At 47.0% G+C, this 22,467-nt stretch overlaps 1 protein-coding gene across 2 annotated transcripts in view; it reads left to right on the top strand.

The window, feature by feature from the left end:
• The window catches only part of CCDC65 (coiled-coil domain containing 65), an 86,013-nt gene extending 68,580 nt beyond the window's left edge, over positions 1 to 17,433 (top strand). Inside the window, exons 9-10 of one of the 2 annotated variants that reach the window (XM_069230497.1) lie at positions 14,959 to 15,111; positions 15,783 to 17,433. In XM_069230497.1, coding sequence (XP_069086598.1) covers positions 14,959 to 15,111; positions 15,783 to 16,088 — 459 coding nt within the window. In that variant the 3' untranslated portion in view covers positions 16,089 to 17,433. The remainder of the gene's footprint in view (positions 1 to 14,958; positions 15,112 to 15,782) is intronic. The other variant, XM_069230498.1, reaches the window with a different exon arrangement.
• The last annotated feature ends 5,034 nt before the right edge of the window (positions 17,434 to 22,467 follow it).

Here is a 22,467-nt window from a genome sequence, read left to right as displayed (position 1 = left end):
AGCCCTCACTCACCATCCGGTGACATGCTTCATCATAGGGCCAGCTCCTCGTCAGGCCGGCACTGCAATGCCTGACGGGCCCCGCAAGGGGGCTCTTTGCCGGAGATCTTTTAAGAATCGATTGTGGCCGGTCGAGAAAGAAGTGAAGTGAAGGATTGGTAAACTCTACCTCTGACAAGATTAAAATCAAATAAAGCTGGGAATTAGTGGAATAATGTCCATAATTCCCATGAAAGCTAGGTAGGTGTGAAATTTTCATATGTGACAATTTCACAATTTAAAGGATTAGGTATGTTACTAGGTCCTGACGAATCGCATAAGGTAATTCCTTGGTAATAAGCGAGAAACATGTTGACCAACTATATAGAGTGACACAGGGGACCCTGTGTGCTCCGTCTTTTGACGTTTATACCTACCTAGCTTTCATGGGAATTATGGACATTATTCCACTAATTCCCAGCTTTATTTGATTTTAATCTTGTCAGAGGTAGAGTCATGAGTATTAAAATTATTAATTTTTACCTCTAGACATTTTTTATTTTTTCCTGTTTACCAATCCTTCACTTCACTTCTTTCTCGACCGGCCACAATCGATTCTTAAAAGATCTCCGGCAAAGAGCCCCCTTGCGAGTACAGAAACTAACCATTTTGTGCTGAGTCATTCTCTGTATTAAGAACTGCTATGCTCTGGCTAAGAAGCAGCCTCCCAAGGGCTTATGAGCCCATTCCACCAGGTGAAAAGCTGCAACCACTGCGTTAGTTGGTAGAGTCCCAATTCTGGACATCTGTCAATCAGCAACGTGGGCATTCCTGCACACATTTGCCAAACACTACTGCCTGGACAGTCAGGTCTGCAGGGACGGGCATTTCACCTGTTCGATCCTGCAGGACTTTCCAGTCTAAAAACATTAGTCCCCAGCCCAACGTCCGGAGGATATTGCTTGGGTATCTAATCAAAGGTAAGGAATCTGCAGTTAAAAATCTCTATCAAATGAACAAGTTACTTACCTTCGGTAATGCATTATCTGGTAGAGGCTATATCTAGCTGCAGATTCCTTACACCCGCCCATGCCTCCCCTCTCTGCAGACTTGTTTACTACGGTTAGGGTGATCCCTTTTTCAGGGCCCTAATTTGGACACATACGTGTCAGTTTTTGTCATGACTCTGTGCTTCTGGCATGTAAAGCTGTGATTAAAGTATCTGACACCGGAGTAACTGGGTGGCACCTATATAGGTGACCGCAATGTCACTTCTGGCACCAACGATGCCACGTGAAGCCGAATGGAGCCACCCGACAATGCGCGCAAGGGTATTGCTCGAGCAAAAGTTTCTGGATCCAGTCTGACGCCCGGGGAAAATCAAAGGTAAGGAATCTGCAGCTAGCTAGAGTCTCTACCAGATAATGCGTTACCGAAGATAAATAACTTGTTTAATAGTGTCTTCAAGTGGTTTGTCACAGTGATCAGAGTTCAAATGTGCAGCCTGAACATTTTTATGAATCACAATGTCATCAACCATAGTTGAATTAAATCCACATATAAATAGATTTTGGACTGCTTTGCCAGTATCTTGTATCTCTTCAAAACTATTTCCACAACTGTCCACCTAAATTACATTACATTTTTTCTGCAGCTTACCATGCTGGGATTTTTACCCAATTTATCCTTGGTGGTGATCTCCCCTGACAGTATTCTGCCAAGGATCAGGTAGCTTCAGTGATCTCTTCTCAGGATCAAGGAGTCCCCTCTTTTAGAAATGCTAATAGACCTTTTGCGTACTAGCCAGAAATAAAAACAGGTGTGCATGTTCAGGAGACAGGACCCTCACAAGCCCCTCTTTAGAACTTACTAGAGCGAATCTTCAGGAGAGAGGTGACCATCACCAAAGTAATGAAGGAAGACACCCATGTACCTTTACCCCAGTTTTACCTGTGTCTGAAATGGGGTTTCTGGTTGGCTAGGGTATGCACCTCAGCCAGGCAGAACCCACCACTCTAGTCAGGGCTAGGGAGTTACACACCCAAGATAACCCCTGCTCACCCCCTTGGTAGCTTGCCACAATCAGTCAGGCTTATCCCACAGGCAATGTGTAAAGCGTCTGCACAACACAAGCAGCACAGGTGACACAAAAATACACCACAAAGGAAACACAAAAAGTTATGTAAAAATAAACTGTATTGCATAAAACATCATTAGACCAAACACAACATATATCAGTAATACCCTGCTACACAAGCAGTTGTCAGGACATCACACAGGTTACTAGTACTCTGCGAAAATAAGCAGTAGTCAGGTAAACACATAGGTTACTGGTATTCTGAAACACAAGCTGTAGTCAGGTTGTCATTACCACCAAAAAGACACATGTAAGAATAAACACATTATCAGGAATGCCAGAACATCCTCATGAAGGCACATACAATGAAACATTCCTATAAGGCATAGGTCAGACTCCCTCAATTCCCTGGTCAGGAAAAACATATTATTAGAGAGACCAAGACATCATCAGGAGTGCACATAAAATGAAACATTCCCATATGGCACAAAAGAAGAACCTAATTAGACTGTAGACCACAATCCCATAAATCAGTGATACTTCTGCTAGACCAGCAGTTGTCAGATCAGCAGCATGTGTGCAAAATAAAGAGAATAATTTCCCTCATTGTACATGTGAAAAAAGATTGTCAGTGAAACATTACAGTGCATCCTTTATAGCCTCTGCGCTCTCTTCCACAGGGGACAGTATTTCACCTCCCATGGGAATGTGGCCACGTCGAGGTTCCGTCCTTGCGGCACGACTGCGGACTCCTGGGGCCCTCTGGCAGTCGCCGTTGGTCTCCTTCGGTGGGTAGTGCGGGTGAAGCCCTCCAGGGCCTCTTGCACCACCACCCACCTCTTCACTGAGGTGACCTGGCCTAGGCAGTGCAGCATCTCCAAGGGGGAGCCAGCTTCTTCCCTCCTGTAGCGCGGGCCAAGGTGGTCACAGGCTCCCAAAATGGATGCCCCCTTGTGCCCCTAGGGCACCAATGGAATCACGCTCATCTGTGTAGTCGAGTGGGGCTCCTAGCGACCGCTCCTGCAACGGGGGAGCCTCACAGAAGGTGACCCTGGGGCGCTTTCCTGTGCCCAAAGGTGAAAACAAAAAGAAAAACTCTTGAAAGCCAGTGAGGTGAAGCGCTCTTCCTGCACTGTAGGGAAAAGAGTGGAATGCTCCTCATGCTCTGCAAAGACGAGGAAATAAAGCACTCTTCATGGGCAAGTGTGTGTAAAGGGCCAAGGAGCTGGGCACAACGCTCCCCATACCAGGGGCTCCTTGGGAAGCACCGGAGGGCACACAGAGAGGCAGATAGGCCAGCACACAGAGCAAGAAATTCAGGTGGCAGTTCCTTCTAACTCCCCCAGAACCTTGGCAGTCCAGAGTCAGGGGAAAGGCTGGCAGCAGGGCAACATGCAGAAAAGCAATCCAGATGAGTCCTTTTGGCCATTAGGCAACCATTAGGCAGCAGGCCAACAAAAGAAGAGCAGTCCAGATGTGTCATTTGTGCAGTCAGGCAGACACTCTGGCCGAGGTTCGGTCCCTGTTCCAAAAGTGCTCTAATATTGTGGGGGGCAGCCCCCTGTACTTATACTCATTTTGCGCAGCCTCCACAAAAAGGGGTGCCAACAGCACTAACCGGTTCCAGGAATGTCCCCCCTCTCCTCCAGCATTGGCTCCAGAGATCGGGGGGTAAAGAATCCCTTTGTGTAAGGGCAGGGGACAGCCTTTACAGATGCAGGTGTACCCCGCCTTTACCTCTCCCAGCCAAGGAAGACAATTCACTATGCAGATGCACTCTTATGACACCTCCTCCCTCCCTGTATACAGGCTGCCCGAAAAGTATGCACAAAGCCCAGCTCTCACTCTGTGTCAGGCGTGGATTGGAGGCAAGCTGCAAAACACTAGAGACATAAGCACAGAGAAATGTTCACTTTCTAAAAATGGCATTTCTATAATGGTAATAAAAAATCCACTTACACCAGTAATGAAAATGTCACTTACCCAGTGTACATCTGTTCGTGGCATCAGTCGCAGTAGATTCGCATGTTCTGCAATAGCTCGCCATCTGGTGTTGGGCCGGAGTGTTACAAGTTGTTTTTCTTCGAAGAAGTCTTTCGAGTCACGGGACCGAGTGACTCCTCCTTTTGTCTCCATTGCGCATGGGCGTCGACTCCATCTTCGATTGTTTTTCCCCGCAGAGGGTGAGGTAGGAGTTGAATTGTAGTAATAGTGCCCATGCAATGGAGTGACTAAGGGCCAGATGTAGCAAAGGTTTTTACCCATTCTGTGTCTATGGGAAAAAGTGTTCGTACATATGGCCCTAAGTATGCACCTATTTAAGGTTGAGATGACACATATATAAATAATTGAAGGTAACTTCCAAACTGCTACAGGCTCCCGGGGAGGCGGGTGGGCACATGCGAATCTACTGCGACTGATGCCACGAACAGATGTACACTGGGTAAGTGACATTTTCAGTTCGATGGCATCTGTCGCTGTAGATACGCATGTTCTGCATAGACTAGTAAGCAGTTATTTCCCCAAAAGCGGTGGATCAGCCTGTAGGAGTGGAAGTAGTCTGAAATAATGTTCTTAATACAGCTTGACCTACTGTGGCTTGTTGTGCGGATAACACGTCTACACAGTAGTGCTTGGTGAATGTGTGAGGCGTAGACCATGTGGCTGCCTTACATATTTCTTGCATTGGGATGTTTCCTAGAAAGGCCATGGTAGCACCTTTCTTTCTGGTTGAGTGTGCCCTTGGTGTAATGGGCAGCTGTCGTTTAGCTTTAAGGTAGCAGATTTGGATGCATTTAACTATCCATCTGGCTATACCTTGTTTTGAAATTGGGTTTCCTGCATGAGGTTTTTGAAATGCAATAAAGAGTTGTTTAGTCTTTCTGATGTTTTTTGTTCTGTCAATGTAATACATCAATGCTCTTTTGACATCTAATGTATGTAGTGCCCTTTCAGCTACGGTATCTGGCTGTGGAAAGAACACTGGAAGTTCCACTGTTTGATTTAGATGGAACGGTGAAATAACCTTTGGCAAAAATTTAGGATTGGTCCTTAGGACGACTTTATTTTTGTGTAGTTGTATAAAAGGTTCCTGTATTGTAAACGCCTGAATCTCGCTTACTCTTCTTAGGGAAGTAATGGCGATGAGAAATGCCACCTTCCAGGTTAGGAACTGTATGTCGCAGGAGTGCATGGGTTCAAAAGGTGGACCCATAAGTCTAGTTAGGACAACATTTAGGTTCCATGAAGGAACAGGTAGTGTTCTTGGTGGTATAATTCTCCTAAGGCCCTCCATGAATGCTTTAATGACTGGTATCTTATATAGGGAAGTTGAATAGGTAGTCTGCAGGTATGCAGATATTGCTGCAAGGTGTATTTTAATGGAAGAGAAAGCTAGGTTAGATTTTTGTAAGTGAAGCAAGTAACCCACTACATGTTCTGGAGTTGTGTGTAATGGTTGTATTTGATTAATATGGCAGTAGCAAACAAACCTCTTCCATTTACTTGCATAACAGTGCCTGGTGGATGGCCTTCTGGCTTGTTTTATGACTTCCATACATTCTTGGGTAAGTTGTAAGTGCCCGAATTCTAGGATTTCAGGAGCCAGATTGCTAGATTCAGCAATGCTGGATCTGGGTGTCTGATCTTTTGGTTGTGCTGTGTCAACAGATCTGGCCTGTTGGGCAATTTGATGCAGGGTACCACTGATAGGTCTAGCAGCGTTGTGTACCAGGGTTGCCTTGCCCAAGTTGGTGCTATCAATATGAGTTTGAGTTTGCTTTGACTGAGTTTGTTTACCAGGTAAGGAAGGAGAGGGAGAGGAGGAAAAGCGTAAGCAAATATCCCTGACCAGTTCATCCATAGGGCATTGCCTTGGGATTGTTTGTGTGGGTATCTGGATGCGAAGTTTTGGCATTTTGCGTTCTCCCTTGTCGCAAACAAGTCTATCTGAGGTGTTCCCCAGAGTTTGAAATAAGTGTTCAGAATTTGGGGGTGAATTTCCCATTCGTGGACCTGTTGATGATCTCGAGAGAGATTGTCTGCGAGTTGATTTTGGATCCCTGGTATAAACTGTGCTATTAGGCGAATTTGGTTGTGAATTGCCCAATGCCAAATTTTTTGTGCTAGCAGGCTTAACTGCGTGGAGTGCGTCCCCCCCCTGCTTGTTTAGATAATACATTGTTGTCATGTTGTCTGTTTTGACGAGAATGTATTTGTGAACTATTATTGGTTGGAAAGCTTTTAGTGCTTGAAAAACTGCTAGAAGTTCTAGGTGATTGATATGCAGTTTTGTTTGATGTACGTTCCATTGTCCTTGTATGCTGTGTTGATCGAGGTGTGCTCCCCACCCTGTCATGGAAGCATCTGTTGTTATTACGTATTGTGGCACTGGGTCTTGGAAAGGCCGCCCCTTGTTTAAATTTATGTTGTTCCACCACAGAAGCGAGAGGTAAGTTTGGCGGTCTATTAACACCAGATCTAGAAGGTGACCCTGTGCTTGAGACCACTGTGATGCTAGGCATTGTTGTAAGGGCCTCATGTGCAGTCTTGCGTTTGGGACAATGGCTATGCATGAAGACATCATGCCTAGGAGTTGTAATACCATCTTTGCCTGTATCTTTTGTGTTGGATACATGCGTTGTATGATGGTGTTGAAATTTAGAATTCTTTGTGGACTTGGAGTGGCTACTCCCTTTGATGTGTCTATTATGGCTCCTAGGTATTGTTGTACCTTGCGCGGCAGAATGTTGGATTTTGTAAAGTTGACGGTGAACCCGAGTTTGAAGAGGGTTTGTATGATCTGATTTGTGTGATTTGAGCACTGTATGAACGAATGGGCCTTGATTAGCCAGTCGTCCAAATATGGGAACACATGTATTTGCTGCCTTCTTATGTGTGCAGCGACTACCGCTAGACATTTGGTAAAGACTCTTGGTGCGGTTGTTAATCCGAAAGGCAGTACCTTGAATTGGTAATGTATTCCTTTGAATACAAACCTTAGGTATGTCCTGTGCGATGGGTGTATTGGTATATTGAAATAAGCATCCTTGAGGTCTAAAGTTGCCATGTAGTCGTGTAGTTTTAGCAATGGCAATACTTCTTGTAGTGTGACCATGTGGAAGTGGTCTGATTTGATGAAAGTGTTCACTACTCTGAGGTCTAGGATTGGTCTCAGTGTTTTGTCCTTCTTTGGTATCAGAAAGTACAGTGAGTAAACTCCTGTGTTTATTTGTGTGTTTGGCACTAATTCGATTGCATTCTTTTGCAATAGTGCCTGCACTTCTATCTCCAGGAGATTGGAATGGTGTGTTGTTAAATTTTGTGCTTTTGGTGGCATGTTTGGAGGGAATTGTAGAAATTCTATGCAATAACCATGTTGGATAATTGCTAGAACCCAAGTGTCTGTAGTGATTTTCTCCCATGCTTTGTAATAATGACCTATTCTTCCCCCCACTGGTGTTGTGTGGAGGGGGTGAGTGACATGTGAGTCACTGTTTAGTAGTAGGGGTTTTGGGGCTTTGAAATCTTCCTCTATTTCTAGGGAATTGCCCTCCTCTATATTGTCCCCGAAAACCTCCTCTATACTGTCCCTGGTAACTGGACGGTGTGGCTTGTGAGGTGCTGGCTTGTGTGCTTTGACCCCGAAACCCCCCTCGAAAGGGCGTTTTACGGAATGTGCTGTAATTCCCTCTGCTCAGCGGGGAGTAGAGTGCGCCCATGGCTTTGGCAGTGTCCGTATCTTTTTTGAGTTTCTCAATCGCTGTGTCCACTTCTGGACCGAACAGTTCTTTTTCATTAAAAGGCATATTGAGAACTGCTTGTTGAATCTCTGGTTTAAATCCAGACGTTCGGAGCCATGCATGCCTTCTGATAGTTACAGATGTATTAATTGTCCGTGCAGCTGTATCTGCAGCGTCCATGGAGGAGCGTATCTGGTTGTTGGAGATGGTCTGTCCCTCCTCAACCACTTGTTTTGCCCTATTTTGTAAGTCCTTGGGCAGATGTTCAATGAGATGTTGCATCTCGTCCCAGTGGGCTCTGTCATAGCGCGCAAGTAGTGCCTGGGAGTTCGCGATGCGCCACTGGTTTGCAGCTTGTGCTGCGACTCTTTTACCAGCTGCATCGAACTTGCGGCTTTCTTTATCTGGGGGTGGTGCATCTCCAGATGTGTGAGAGTTGGCCCTTTTCCTAGCTGCTCCTACAACGACAGAGTCTGGTGGCAGCTGTGTAGTGATGAAAACCGGGTCCGTAGGAGGCGGCTTATACTTTTTTTCCACCCTTGGTGTGATTGCCCTACTTTTGACCGGCTCCTTAAAGATGTCTTTTGCGTGCCGGAGCATACCAGGGAGCATAGGCAGGCTTTGGTATGAGCTGTGGGTGGAGGAGAGTGTGTTGAATAAGAAATCATCCTCGACCTGTTCTGAGTGGAGGCTTACGTTGTGAAATTGTGCTGCTCTAGCCACCACTTGAGAGTACGCGGTGCTGTCTTCTGGTGGAGATGGCTTTGTAGGGTATGCCTCCGGACTGTTATCTGACACTGGGGCGTCGTATAGGTCCCATGCGTCCTGATCTTGGTCACCCTGGCTCATGGTGGTGTGAGCTGGGGAGTGTGATGGAGTTTGTGCTGGTGAAACGTTAATCACGGGCGGAGGAGAGGGTGGTGGTGTAACTCTTTTCACCACTTTTGGTTGTGGTGTTTGTTCCGTCTGGAACTCCAACCTTCTCTTTCTCCTAATGGGGGGAAGGGTGCTTATTTTTCCTGTCCCCTGCTGAATGAAGATACGCTTTTGCGTATGGTCCACATCAGTTGCTTGTAGCTCTTCCTCAAACCTATGCTTCTGCATTTGGGAGGTTAGCGAGTGCTCTTCTGTATAAGAGCCTGAAGCTGGGTCGCTTGCAGTTTGTTTCGGCATCGAAACTTTGTCTGCGTGTTTTTTCGGCTCCGAGGTGACTTTTTTCCTTTTCGGGGCCGAAACCTCTCGGCGTCGATCTGTTTCGGTGCCGCTGTCTCGGCGTCGAGCCGTGTCCACACCGGCATCTCGGTGTCGAGGCTTGTCTCCAGCACTTTCTCGGTCCCGATATGGCTGCGTGCCGGTGTCTCGACCGGAGTCGGACGATCTCGGCACTGTTTGGGCCTTTTTCGGTGCCGACGGTCGGTCACCGAATTTATGGGTCGAGCCATGGCCTGGTGGCAGTGGCGTCCCCTGAGCCTTGTAAATGTTCCTCTGAGTGGATTTCGACGTCTTACTCACGGTTTGTGTATCGTCGAATCCTTCGGAGTCTGAGTCTTGGATCGAGAAGGTACCTTCCTCTTCCTGTTCCTCGAACTCCCGTTGGGCTGTCGGTGCGGACGCCATCTGAAGTCTTCTGGCTCGACGGTCTCGGAGTGTTTTTCGGGACCGGAACGCACGACAGGCCTCGCAGGTGTCTTCGCTGTGCTCAGGTGACAGGCACAGGTTGCAGACCAAGTGTTGGTCTGTGTAGGGGTATTTATTGTGGCATTTGGGGCAGAAACGGAACGGGGTCCGTTCCATCGGCGTTCTTCAGCACGCGGTCGGGCCGACCAGGCCCCGACGGAGGATCGAAAAACTACCCCGAAGGGCACCGGAGCTCTTCGATCTTCGATGCGGTGTGGAATCTAAGTACGCCGATCCCGAACGCAACAATACCGACGAAAATCTTCCGAAATTAGCTAATTTTCCGTTCCGAAACTCGGAGCGACAGGAACACGTCCGAACCCGATGGCGGAAAAAAAACAATCGAAGATGGAGTCGACGCCCATGCGCAATGGAGACAAAAGGAGGAGTCACTCGGTCCCGTGACTCGAAAGACTTCTTCGAAGAAAAACAACTTGTAACACTCCGGCCCAACACCAGATGGCGAGCTATTGCAGAACATGCGTATCTACAGCGACAGATGCCATCGAACGCAGCATTTCTCACTAGCATTACAACCATACCGAACATGCCTATGCCACCCCTCATAGATCAGACAATGCCACTTAGACATGTTAGGGCATTTCCAATGCAGTGCTGTGAGAGGCAGCGCTCACAGTATTGAGAAACCAAATATGCTGTTTGTCACCACTAAGACATGTAGTACATAAAGACATATGTCCGACCTTTTACATACACAGCACCCTGCCCATAGGGTTATCTAGGGCCTACCTTAGGGGGACTTATATGTAGTAAAAGGAGAGTTCTAGGCCTGGCAAGTGAATTTAGATGCCAGGTCCCTGTGGCAGTAAACTGTGCCCCAGGCTCTGCGGTGGCAGGCCTGAGACAGGTTTGAAAGGCTACTTTTGTGCCGATCAGGTGTAAGCCAATCATACTAAGTCCAGAAGGGGAAGCACATGCACTTTAGCTCTGATCAGCAGTGATAAAGTGCTTAGAGTCCTAACGTCAACAAAAAGGGGCCAGAAAAAATAGGAAGAGGAAGGCAAAATGTTTGGGGATGACCCTGTAAAAAGGGACAGGTCCAGCAGTGTCCCTTTCCCCAATACTTCCAGTGAGTCTACAGATGCAGCTTTTCTCCCCTTCCAAAATCACACTTCCAGTTGACGTCAAGTTTGTTACTTGTGTTGAGGCACTACACTCCTAGGAGCCCCGTGCAATTGCACCACAGATGGGTAAGCACCTCATTTGAGAATATTGTTCTGGTCTTGTTTTTGGGGACGCCTTTTTCATGGAACATATTAGTTGGTGCACATGCAGTCAAAGAAAAGAAATCAATGAAACAGCCTCTGGGTCTGTAAGAAAACCTCACTGATGCTAGAATTCCCAAGGTGCATGGTAGTGTACTATAGACCTAGAGGATGGTTACTTCCACATTCCTGACAGACCCGCCCCCCCTTTCGCTGCGTAGATGTAAGCGACCAGTGGTATACTACTTCTTTTCATTTAAAAGCTGACCCAATGACATTGAAGTGCACTACAGTAGTAATAACAGAACACTCTTTCAACTGTTGTTCTCTCATACAAGAGACCACCCCAGTGCCAGCTCAATACCAAGGAAGCTCTAGGCTTTGACTGGTTAAAGGGCTCCCAGTGTGTCCCCTGTTTAATATCAAGAGAGTATTCAACCTGGACTACATGTAAAGAGGCGACCTGTTGCGTAGCAGTCTATAAAAGCAGGGGTGAGGTCGTCTGAACTCCCCGGGGTAAACTTCGCTGACCATGCCTTTCTAGTAACTGGCCACATTGTCTTGAATGCCAAACCTGCCCAAGGGATTAATGGCTGCTTTATTGCATGCCTGCAGACGCTCCACCAGATGTCCACTCCTAAGTAATCATCTTCTATGATGAGCTAGGGGTTGTTATTGAGATGTTTGGTTTCTGGGTGAAATACACATCTAGCGAACCCAAGCCAATTTCATCCGTTTGTCTGAAAAAGGGTGTCAGTAAACACTCCCCATTCCTTAGGTAAATTTCAAACGAAGTTCTTTACTGGCCACTGTACAAACCGATTGAAATGAAATATTACTAGCCCATAACTTCAAGTATTCAGATGAATTACACTCCTAAGACTAGAGTGCAACTGGACAGCGCTTCCTCTGTGTTTGAGCTAAATGCCACCTATTTCTGCCGGCGGCCAGACTGAAAGAAGCTCTGTTTAGACCCTGAATTGTGCCTGCCTGCCTAAAATGCTTGTCTGTGGACTAGAATTACTCCCAGAGGAGAAGATCAGTGCCACATAGGGCCAGGCTGCCTGCCTCCTGACACAAATGTGCCATCCCCAGGAACCTCGCCGAGCTGTGCCATGACAGAGATCTGATCTGGTTGCCAAAATGGCAACAAGTGTAGGTGAGCAACCAGAGTAATAACTATACCTAATGAAAATCATCCCAGATATCAATGTGTTTTTGGAACCTTGAGGTACTGCAATATGCCTCCTGTGCTCAGTGTAGCGCTGAGCTGGGGGGAATAAAATACAAACTTGCACTCCAAGAGTTTCTAGAGCCACCTTGGGCTCCTTTTACTCTCCAACCTACCTGACATCAAGGTTCAGCAACTGGAAACCTCATCATGGGATCCAGTGATTGCAAACCCTGATGTGCCTGTTTTAATGGTTAAGGCTCCCATGCCCATCTAAAGTGGGTCACAATGCAGTTAGCACCATCCAGTCTGGGAAAACAAAAACTCTATTGCGAATCTACCAAGTTTGAAGTGGGCAAGAATGGTAATGGAAGACGTTTTTTACTTTTTTTTTTTCAATTATAAAACATAAAAAAGAAGATTTCCTGGTCGCCCTGACTGCAAGGTCCAGGCCACTAATGTTTGAGATTCATTACACCCTGTCTGTGTGGTGCTTGAATCCCAAGGCATTCCAGGGGCATCAGAAAAACACAACAATCACTCTCTTTCTCTACAGCTAGATTCACTCTTAAGTCCACTTACATACATAAGTTACTAGTTTTTTTAGATTCCTACCTTACCCGATCATGAGAAAAAGGAGTCTCAGGACACCAGTGGCCTTAGTATGACCAAGATCAAAAGAACCAAGAAAACTCCTGTGGATCAGTGATTTTTGGCCACAGTTGCCACCAGAACAGGAGAATCCATCTGCTGCATTACAAATCACTGCAGGCTTCTCAGTACTGTGATCTTGTCATTGTTAAATTGTACATGATTGTCTGTCAACCCTTTATGAACTGAGTCTCTGCAAACCAACACTGGCTGTTGACGGTATCAAATACCAACCAGTCATACTAATTAAACCTAAGAAATGAAAATTGAGGGCTTCACTGACATTGGGATCCTGTTGAACCTTAGGCCTCGTGAAGCCTGCAACACTGGTTAAAATAGTCCCATTCATTTAATCGGCAACAGCCACTATATCCTAGTCATACACTCCGGGATTTCACGATTTACAAGATTTGCAAAATAAATGCAATATTGTTTTGCAAAATCTAAAAATCCTTGGTTTGATCATCCTTCTATTGATCCTGCGCTGCTACTGGGCAGTAAAAGAGAATTGGGCCGGAGAGAGATGTTTTCTTCCTCGCTCGACTGTGCAGCCTGTGATGCCACTGTGAGTATCCTGTGAAGATGCATCCCACCTCCAAACAAGCCACCATAGCAGGCAGGAGAATACCAGACTGAGACCCAGCTGATAAGTAAATGTCCTGCTTCCTTTGATAGTCATTCTTCTGTCTCCTCTCTTCAGTGACACTTGTCCTCCTGCCTTACCATGCCCTCGTGGCACTCGTTTCTCTGCCCCTAACCACCTGTGGCACTGTTTTTTCTCTCTTTTTTCCCTGTGGCATCTGTTCTACTGCCACCCTTGGCACTCACCCTAGAGCACTGTTTCCATCCTGTCTCCCATTTTCCCCCCTTTGCCCTGCAGTACCTTTTTCTGCACCTTCCTTCCCCAGTTTTCCTGGACTGCTTTCTCTCAATAGCACCCAATCGCAGGGACCACTGATCTCGAGTGACCTCAACCTTCCCCTGCCTCCGCGCTTCCTGCCCACATCTCACTCTCAAATGATTATCTGGTGAAATATATGACACAAGAGGAAGCTGTTATTGTAACCCCCTCCACCCTCTTGCCACCTTAAATTGAGATGGCAGTAGGGTGGAGGCTGTAACAGTAAGAGCTCCCTCTAGCACCATGTATTTCACGCAGAGGCTTCGAGGCTGGGAAGCAAGATGTTATGGTGGTGAATAGCTTTTAAATTTTCAACCACACTTTTTGACACTAGACCAGTGGCCTAACAAATGCCCTCCAGTGCAGGTTTGCGTCAAAAAGTATAACGCCGGCTAGCGCCATTTCTGGAAGCCAGACGGGCGTCATATTTAAGTTATGACGCTAGCCGGCGGTAAGGTCCAGTTAATGTCAAAATTCTTGACGCTAACTGGGTGGGGGATGCGTAGGGGAAACTGGAGGTTGTGCAGAAAAGAATGGCGCTAGTCAGGTTAGAGTAAAAAAAATGACTCTAACCTGATTAGCGTCATTATTTCCATGCACAACCCCCATGGACATGACTCCTGTCTAAGTAAAGACAGAAGTCATGCCCCAAGCCCAATGGCCATGCCCAGGGGACTTAAGTCCCCTGGGCATGGCCATTGGGCACAGTGCCATGTAGAGGAGCCCAAGTTAGGCCTCCCTGTGGCACTTTGCAAAAAAAAAAAATACTTACCTGGACTTACCTGGGATGGGTCCCCCCCTATCCTTAGGTGTCCTCCAGGTGTGGGTGCGGGTGGGTCGGGGTGTCCCTGGGGGCAGGGAAGGGCTCCTGTGAGCTGTTTCCATGGTCTCTGACCATGGAAAAAGGCCCATAGATTCCCTAACGCCTGCCCTGACCCAGACCTTAAATAATGGTGCTAAGCAGCCTTAGCGCCATTATTTAAGGCCCTCCTCCTCCCGCGCGTGATCTTTGCACAGGAGGATAAATAAGGCGCCAGGGCCTTTGAGTCATTTTTTGCCCGGGAACGCCTACCTTGCATCTTATTAATGCAAGATAGATTTCCCCAGGCAAAAAATGACTTTAACTCCAATATTTTGGCGCTAGACATGTCTAGCGTCTAAATATAAATATGGAGTTAAGTTTGTGCCGGACTTGCTTTAAAAAAAATGACGCAAATTTGGCGCAAACAGAGTATAAATATGCCCCTAGGTTTTTCAACCAATCAGGCAATAGCCCGTGGTATATTCACCAATGCTTACTGACTTTGCCACCAAAATGGAAGAATTAAACATGGCAGAGGCTGTTGACCTGGAGAGTTGCTCAGTGGAAATAGCTAAGAGGATGACAGTCAATCTAGGGAGAGGGCACTGTGCTACAGATGGGAGCCTCCTTAGTCCTTATGAGAGGCATGACATTGGCCCTGCACCGTATTTGCTGCTCTACTCTCCTGATCTAGTGCTAATCCCGCCCTCTCATCTCTTTCATCCCTCTGCAGGGAGAGCGTATTTTACGATTCGCTGAAATGTGCCGTAAGCTGGAAACCGAAGAGGAGAAGGTGCTGCCATTCTACCCCTCAACCCTGAGTGCTGAGGAGCAACAGGAGGCAGAGCAAGCTAGCACAGAGAAGCCTACTGAGAATCTGGCGCAGGTGAGGAAGCGCTGCTTTGGTAATGTTGGCAAATTATGGAAAAGGAGCATGTTGATGGTGTGGTATGGGGTAACAGCAGAAGGCGACTCAAGAAACAAGACTCAGAGTTACTACAGCAGGGTAGTGCCCAGTAGTGGATCTCAAAAGGATTGCTGCCCTCTTGTGAACTTTAGAGGTCCTTAATGCCCGATAAAAGTGGGAGTTAATGACCCGTGTGAAATTTTAGAGGACGGATATGCTTACATAGTAAAACATGAATCCTCCAGCATATGGTATTAAAGCAGTTTAATGTCCACTAGCACAGACTCGAAGAGATTATGGCACAATGTTAGATTCTGGATGAACTTAATGTCCACTAGAAGATACTGGAGAGAGCTGATAGGCAGCACATGGTATACAGTGGGATAATCTCAGCTAAGCTAAACGCCTATAAATAGAAGAGCATGAGTGTCTATTTTTTAGGGTTGTTTTTGTCCTGAGAACAGCTGACGTCTGAGGAGTTTTGGTGATGCTGATAATTGAGTAGTACCAACATGCCAGCACACTCGTTAGATTTGAAGATTCTGATTAGCTGCTGGTGAATGGATGTCAAATTAGGATCTGTTTTTTTGGGTGGGGTTCTTCGTGTTGCTGAGCTCTGACCTTGTCTGGTCTCTGTCCTTCCTCTACAGCTCATGCAGGACTATGTGGCCCTGGATCTATTTTGGAAGCGCTATAATAAGGCCCTGTTGGATCAGTGGGCCTTGGAGCGTGAGAAGGCAGTGCTGTGCCAGGATAATCAGAAGCTGCGGCTCCTGCTGAAGCAGTACCTGGATGGTATCTCTGTGAGTGATGAGGTCCTATCCACCCGCAATCCGCTGCTGATCGTCAACAACCAAAGCAACATCCTGCCCCGCGTGCCTGTCACAGACAGCCGGGTGCAGAGGCCTGTGTACACCGTCATTGAGGCTGCTCACGTGGTTAGCCGCACCTTGTGAAACTTGGTTCCTTGTCCCTGCCCAGGGACACCTTTCCATAGCCAGAGGAGTTGCCTCTTGACTTCTCATTGCCCTCTGTTGCACGTTGTGGGATGTCCCTTGCATGCTTGTCACAAGTGGCACCAACTGATTTGAGCAAACTCTTGATATGGCTCTGAAATATGTGATGCATGATGGCACAAGAACCCACTGGTATAACGCACACTGTGAATAGAAACAAACACCAAAGAGGTGCATGACCACTGGTGTTTGCACCCCTCTATGTGTTTCAAATCCTACCTCCAGGATCTGGGCCAAAATATAATTAATGACTTGAGAACAACTGGTATGATCCCACTAAAAAGTCAATAAAAGCCGAAAACAAATTCTAGTGTTGCCTGAAACTTGCATATATGAGTATAGTCTCACGCAATTAAGGGTGTGAGTTTGGAAAGCAAAGGAGAGAGTCCAAAATAAAGCACATTGTAGAGAGGGGAGTCCAAGGAGAAGCCTTCCGAGGGACAGACCAAATGTCTTGTACAGACAGAGCTTGCTGCAGATATCAACTGGGGGTGAGTGTTTGCATTGTTCAGCACTCCGTCCATCACCCTTTTGTGTTGCTAAAGTTGCCCTAAGTGGGAAGGGTATGCCCAGATGTGGGTCCCTTGCTCGCTGTGCCACTGGATTCAAGCTAGCCTGGCTGATGAAGGGTGATACCCTGAAACCGGTCCCAGGATGCGTGTTTCCGGTCCAAGGAGGACCTGGCTTGGCAGTTCGGGCTGGACTGTTCCCATGAGGAACAGGGTCAAGACTGATTTGCATATGGCTGGGTCCAAACTAGGGTGGCATGGTGAGTAAAAGAACGATGGATTAAACCCAAATCTGTGACTGGGGGGAGTGTTTGCATTGTTCAGCACTCCGTCCATCATCCTTTTGTGTTGCTGCAGATATCAAATAGGCAGTACAGCAATTAAAACTGACCTTGACTCAGAACTTCATGTGTGATTCCAAATAAAGTGTAGTAACTTACAGGAGCAACTCGTAAAACTTTGGTGGGTGTGGTTACAGGTCAAAGTATCAACAATGTTCAAGGTGTGGAACTGGGAAAGCTTCTCAGGATGAAACGTCGCCCTTTACTTTTCCTTGGCTGAGTTGGAAAGGCTTTGAATGTATTTTGTTGCCACACAAGTTTTTATTGAATGCGGAGTTACAGTGCAATTTTCATGAGGAGAAAAAAGGACCAAGATCAGGTGCCAGTCAAAAGGGAAAAATGCTAACCTGCACACCATAAGCAAGCGGCAGGGTGATCATAGCTGGGGACAAACTTCCAATGATAAATGTCAAAAGAAGAATAAATTTGTCCATGAAAAGTGTGTGTGTGTTTCCTTGGGGTGAGTGCAAAGTTTAGCTTCCGTAATGTTCAATTTTAGTACAGTGACAGGACTTTCTGGGGTTCCAGTCAACGTTACAATGGGGTGTGATCACAGATTAACATTCAAGCGAATGCCCAGTGGATTGCTTTGTTCAATGCATTTGTTGCTGTAGATACACATGCCCTGCTTACTCCTGCCATCTAGTATTGGGCTCAGACACTTGCAGCTTGTTTTTCTTCAAAGACGTATATAGTGACTCCTCCCTTAGCTCGCAAAGAGCATGGACACAGCTTCCATGTTACATTGTTTTTTCTTCCATCAGGCTCAGACTTGTATGGCTGAGGCTCAGAGTTCAACATGTTTCTTTGCTTCTGTTTGGGCCCAATCAGTATATTCCTCAACTCTGATATCCAGAAAATAACAGGCGTTACCTTCTTTTTCATCCTTCACATTTCTCAATTGACTGTGTGATGTAGAGCCACGTGCCTGACTGAGCCATTGTGCCCGTCTCCTCAATGACGTTCAATGTCTTCTTAATGGAAAATGTACACAGGGTAATAGAACAGGCACCCTTTCGGAACTGTCCTGAGTGCCATGCATGGTTACCCTGGACCACCCACCACCTAGAGTGTAACCTTTGTCAGTCTCCCGACCATGACGACACCACATGGTAGACCTGCCTGACCTTCCGTGTGAAGAAAACGCTTTGATATCAGCGGAAGAGATGGTGGGCATACCACAAGATAGAGGCAGGCTTCTTACGACACCCCAACATTTTCATTGAACAGCCTTCCCCTGGCGTGGAGAAAAGCCAAGAGGCCAGGCTCTCAAGCCTTCCGCTCCACCAACCATCACCCAATCCAGAAGCCATCTTTTCTTCCCGCTCGGACTCCGAGCCCCAAGAGCTCCAGCCTCCCGATGAATCTATGCCTTTGGGAACCTCAATGAAGCCCTTAGCATCAAGCGTGATTTTGGCAGAAACAGTATCACACAGCACGGGCAGATTGGTGCAGAGGTGTCCTAGGGCATCGGGTATTTGTCTCCTTGTCACTTGTGGTTGCAGGGGGTCTGCAGAAGCAGTCTGCAGACACCGTCATGAAGTTCACAGTGGGCGAGCAAAGGGTGAGCTTCTTTTCTGGAGGGCCTGGTAACCACGCTGACACTGTTGTCCCACTTCAACATGGGCTGGGCGACTCAGGTGCAGTGGTGATGTCTGGTGTCGGGTTTCTGACAGTCAAGGTCCTCTTATGTCTTTCTTGGATGCCTGCGGATGCAGGGGAACAGCTCCTCTACTCCCAGCAAGTTCCTCCTGGAGATTGGTGAAGCACTAGCAGCTCTCCTAGTTTCTTGGAGGCTGCAGCGGCAGGACAGGTCAGTTGCTCCTCAAGGGTTGGCTGCAGCCTCCAGGCCAGCAGGTTTGGCACCAAGTCAGTCATGCTCCTTGGTTTAGCAGGCTTCTTGTCCGCTCCTTCTTTTGGGTGCAGCAAAGACCTGAGGCTCTGGTATCAGAGGGTTTCCTAAACACTCAATTTAGGGGGCGTTACGGGGAGTGAAAGGTAGTAGCCAATGTGCTACTTACCCTTGGTTTCACTACACCCCCCCAGATAAACACTTCCTGTGTGGAGTGGGCATCACCCTGTCCAGAGTTCCTAAATTCCACCATAGGCAAGATGGCGGAATTTCCTAAGTCGTGTCTACTTCTGGCTGGTCACCTTGGGGTGTTCCCAGTCTGGAAGTGTGACACACCTCTTGCATAGCTAATTTTCCAGCCTGTCCAAGTGCCAGATGGGCCATGGGGGAAAGGGGTTGGCATCGCCCTCTGAGGAAGGGCAGATCTGTATACCAAAAGCGGTGGGCTTCTTTGAAGCTCCTGCCTTGGAATGCAGGTCACCCTGTGGGAAGGGATGTGTAACACTGCAGCCCGAATAGGCTTTTGTTTCTGACCTCTGGAGAGCTGACGCTCTCATCCTGGGCGGTCAGATCCTCTTCAGTTGGTGGCAGACAGGCTAGAAACGGTCAGTGAGCTCACCAGCAGTTGGTGGTTTTTCAGGGGCACCTTTAAGGTGCCCTCTGAGTGCATGTATTAATATATCCATAACTGAAATCAGTGAGGGTTTATTAGTACAAGATGTAACATCCCTAGGTTCAGAGAAACCATCATGTAGCTGGGGAACTCATATTGACAAGTGTCCAGCAGATGTATTTAAAATGGCTTCCCTACACACATACTATGTCTAAGAATCGACAAAGACATAGTATGGGCATATTTGCTCATGCATATATGCCCTCACTTGTCACATAATGCACCCTGCCTTAGGGCTGAATGTCTGCTGTAGGGGTGACTTAAAAATATTACAAGCAGTGTTTTAGGGGAAATGTGTGCCATGTCATGTTTTCAATTTTGGGAGCACCTTGGCACACAGACCGCAATGGCAGTCTGCATAAGGTTGGTGCTGGCTCCCTCAGAATGGCACAAGTTGTGCTGCAGCTCTGAGGGGCCCTCTTCAGTACCCAGGCCCTAGGTACCAGGGGTACTATTTACTAGGGACTTGCAGAGGGACTGAAGGGCCTGGTTACATGGGGATCAAGTGACCACATGTCTTGATTTGGGGAAGAAGCACTGGCACTGGGGGACCTGGTTAGCAGGAATCCAATGCACTTCAGTCAAAGTTGCATTTAAAAACCAGGTGAAAATGTGTGTGTGTGGGGCAACCAGAACCCAGCTCCCTACAATCATTGACTGTGGTAATTTCTTCTGTTTCATCCAGAGAGTAACTTTTCTTCAGGAGGAGACGTTGATGTAGAGGCTCCAACTGACATCCTGCTAAGGTCTGAGGCAAATGGCATCTTCCGTCATAATGCTGTCGAAGTCACAGTAGCTTGCTAGTCTTTTGAGATGTGATGAACTCCCACTTAGATTCATCCTTTTCTTGAGAAACTAACTTGAAAGTGTATCTTTCATAGTTAACATTTGTTTTGTGGAGAAACTTTCTGTTGAGCGCCTCACATATGTCTTGATAGAATGTTGTAGTCGGCCAGTAATTCTTTGATGATTTGCCCAACATCTTTACCTACTAAGCTGCACAGGGCAATGAATTGTTGATTTGGGTCAATTAATTCAGACCTTTTCATAACTGCTTCAATATCATCTAGCCATTCTTGCCATTGAGGCCTCATGGCACTGACAGACATGAGAGTCAGCGGCTCAGGTGGGTGTAGGAATGACACACCAAGCTTAGCCCATCTGAGCGTTCTGTGTGGAGTCTGGCGGTGTCGACACAGGTCTAGGCTAAGTGAGAGCACCGCTGTTGAGGTGAGGCACAGAAGTTATGTAGAACACTGGATGACTAGAGACACAATCAGCCTTGTAAGGCTGATGTCTTGTGAAGCTGATATGTGCTCCTGAGAGGAGAAGGCACCTGCACACAGATATGGGTCAACATAATATCTATATGCTGACTTGCTGACAAAGGGCAATAGTTGCAGTTACTCTTGCATAAAGAGATGCTGGGCATTGAACAAATCTATCCTTTTTATGCGTGTGGCAAATGGGAATGAAGTCAAGTTGTTAAATTGTAATATTTTTTGAGGAGTAGATGGGAGTTAGCAGTCATTATAGACTGTTTGGATAAGAAAACTCAATAGATAATGTGATTGCCTCACTTTAAGATGGCCACCACCAGTCCTTCACAACTCATTGGATGAGCTGCCTGATCTAAAGATGGTTGCATAGAAGAGAGCAAAACCCGTGGGAATGCAGCCATGACAGCAGTCGGCTTAGGGGAATGCAGCAAATTGGCAAATGGCTGTCATCCAGCTTACCCCAGGTGCTGCGCGGATGGCATGGGACAGAAGTCCATTCAGGTATGGCGCCCAACCGGGGTGGGCTAGCGATGCATGAATAGCATGGCGCTCTGGATGTCAGGTTGCGAAGAGGGTTGGGCTCCCACCGTCATGTAGTATTGCCTGGCGATTTGTAGAGCAGGGTGGGCTCCTACAGTTGCATGGTGCTAATTACTGTCGCAGCATACCTCAGTGAAGCGGGGTTGGCTCCTGTGGTTGCGTGGCACTCAGTAATGGTGAATAGAGCGAGGTGGGCTCCCGCAGTTGCGTTTCTCCTCTGAAGTGTTGCAGTGGTGGTAACGGATGCTGCAGCACAGTGGGTGCCCTCCTTCGTTGCCAGTTGTAGTATCTGGAACACAATAATAAAATAGACAACACCCAATATCTGAAGTTATGCATTTATTCAGATACTGTCAGAGCACAGGAAACCTCCCTCAACACAATACTCTTCCTATCTTCACTTCTGTTTCTACCCCCTCCCCATCCAGTTCCTCCACCACCTTTTCCTTTTCTCCTGGCTCCCTCTACCACCAGGATCCTAGTGCTCTGTTGTTAAATGTGTATTTACAATATTACATGTTGGCTTTGCTATAACTGGAGACTAGTAGGCCTGTGTTAACTGCTTTACAGTGACTGTTGATAATAGAGTAACCCCAGGAAGACTCCTGTCACCCGATCAGCATCCTTAATCCCTTGCATTAGGACCCCTCAATTGAAGTCTCTGGTGGTTTGCCTATAGAACCTGTAACTGGTCTGGAGACTGCCTTCGCTGTAAGGTAACTGTCCTACCAAGCCTCATTGGCTCCTGTGCCCTGCTACCTGCTGAAGTTGATTACTCAGACTGGGCCAAAGTAGTTGTACACAAAGGTTTTTAAAGTAACTACTAACCACAGCTTGAACGAAAAGTAGTGATTTTTCATATGCCTAAAAAGTTATATCTCCAGAACCCCTTGGTGGATTTTGTTTGCTTTGGTATTCAACAGTTCATAAAAATAGGAGCTATTTTCAGGGTTGAGCCTGTGATAGCATGTGCTGGCAAATGCGTCTGGCCTTCAAGACACTTTTGTAAACAGAAAAGTTCTTGGAGCCCGCCTGTTGCTTACAATTTGTTGGCTTGTATGGCACTCTTCTTTACAGCCCCGTAATTGGTCACTGCAGGCATATCATCATTTCCATTCCTCTCC

The sequence above is a fragment of the Pleurodeles waltl genome, chromosome 4_2 (genome assembly GCF_031143425.1).
Source record: "Pleurodeles waltl isolate 20211129_DDA chromosome 4_2, aPleWal1.hap1.20221129, whole genome shotgun sequence".
Taxonomy (NCBI): Eukaryota; Metazoa; Chordata; class Amphibia; order Caudata; family Salamandridae; genus Pleurodeles; species Pleurodeles waltl.
This window is presented reverse-complemented; position numbering and strand designations above follow the sequence as displayed.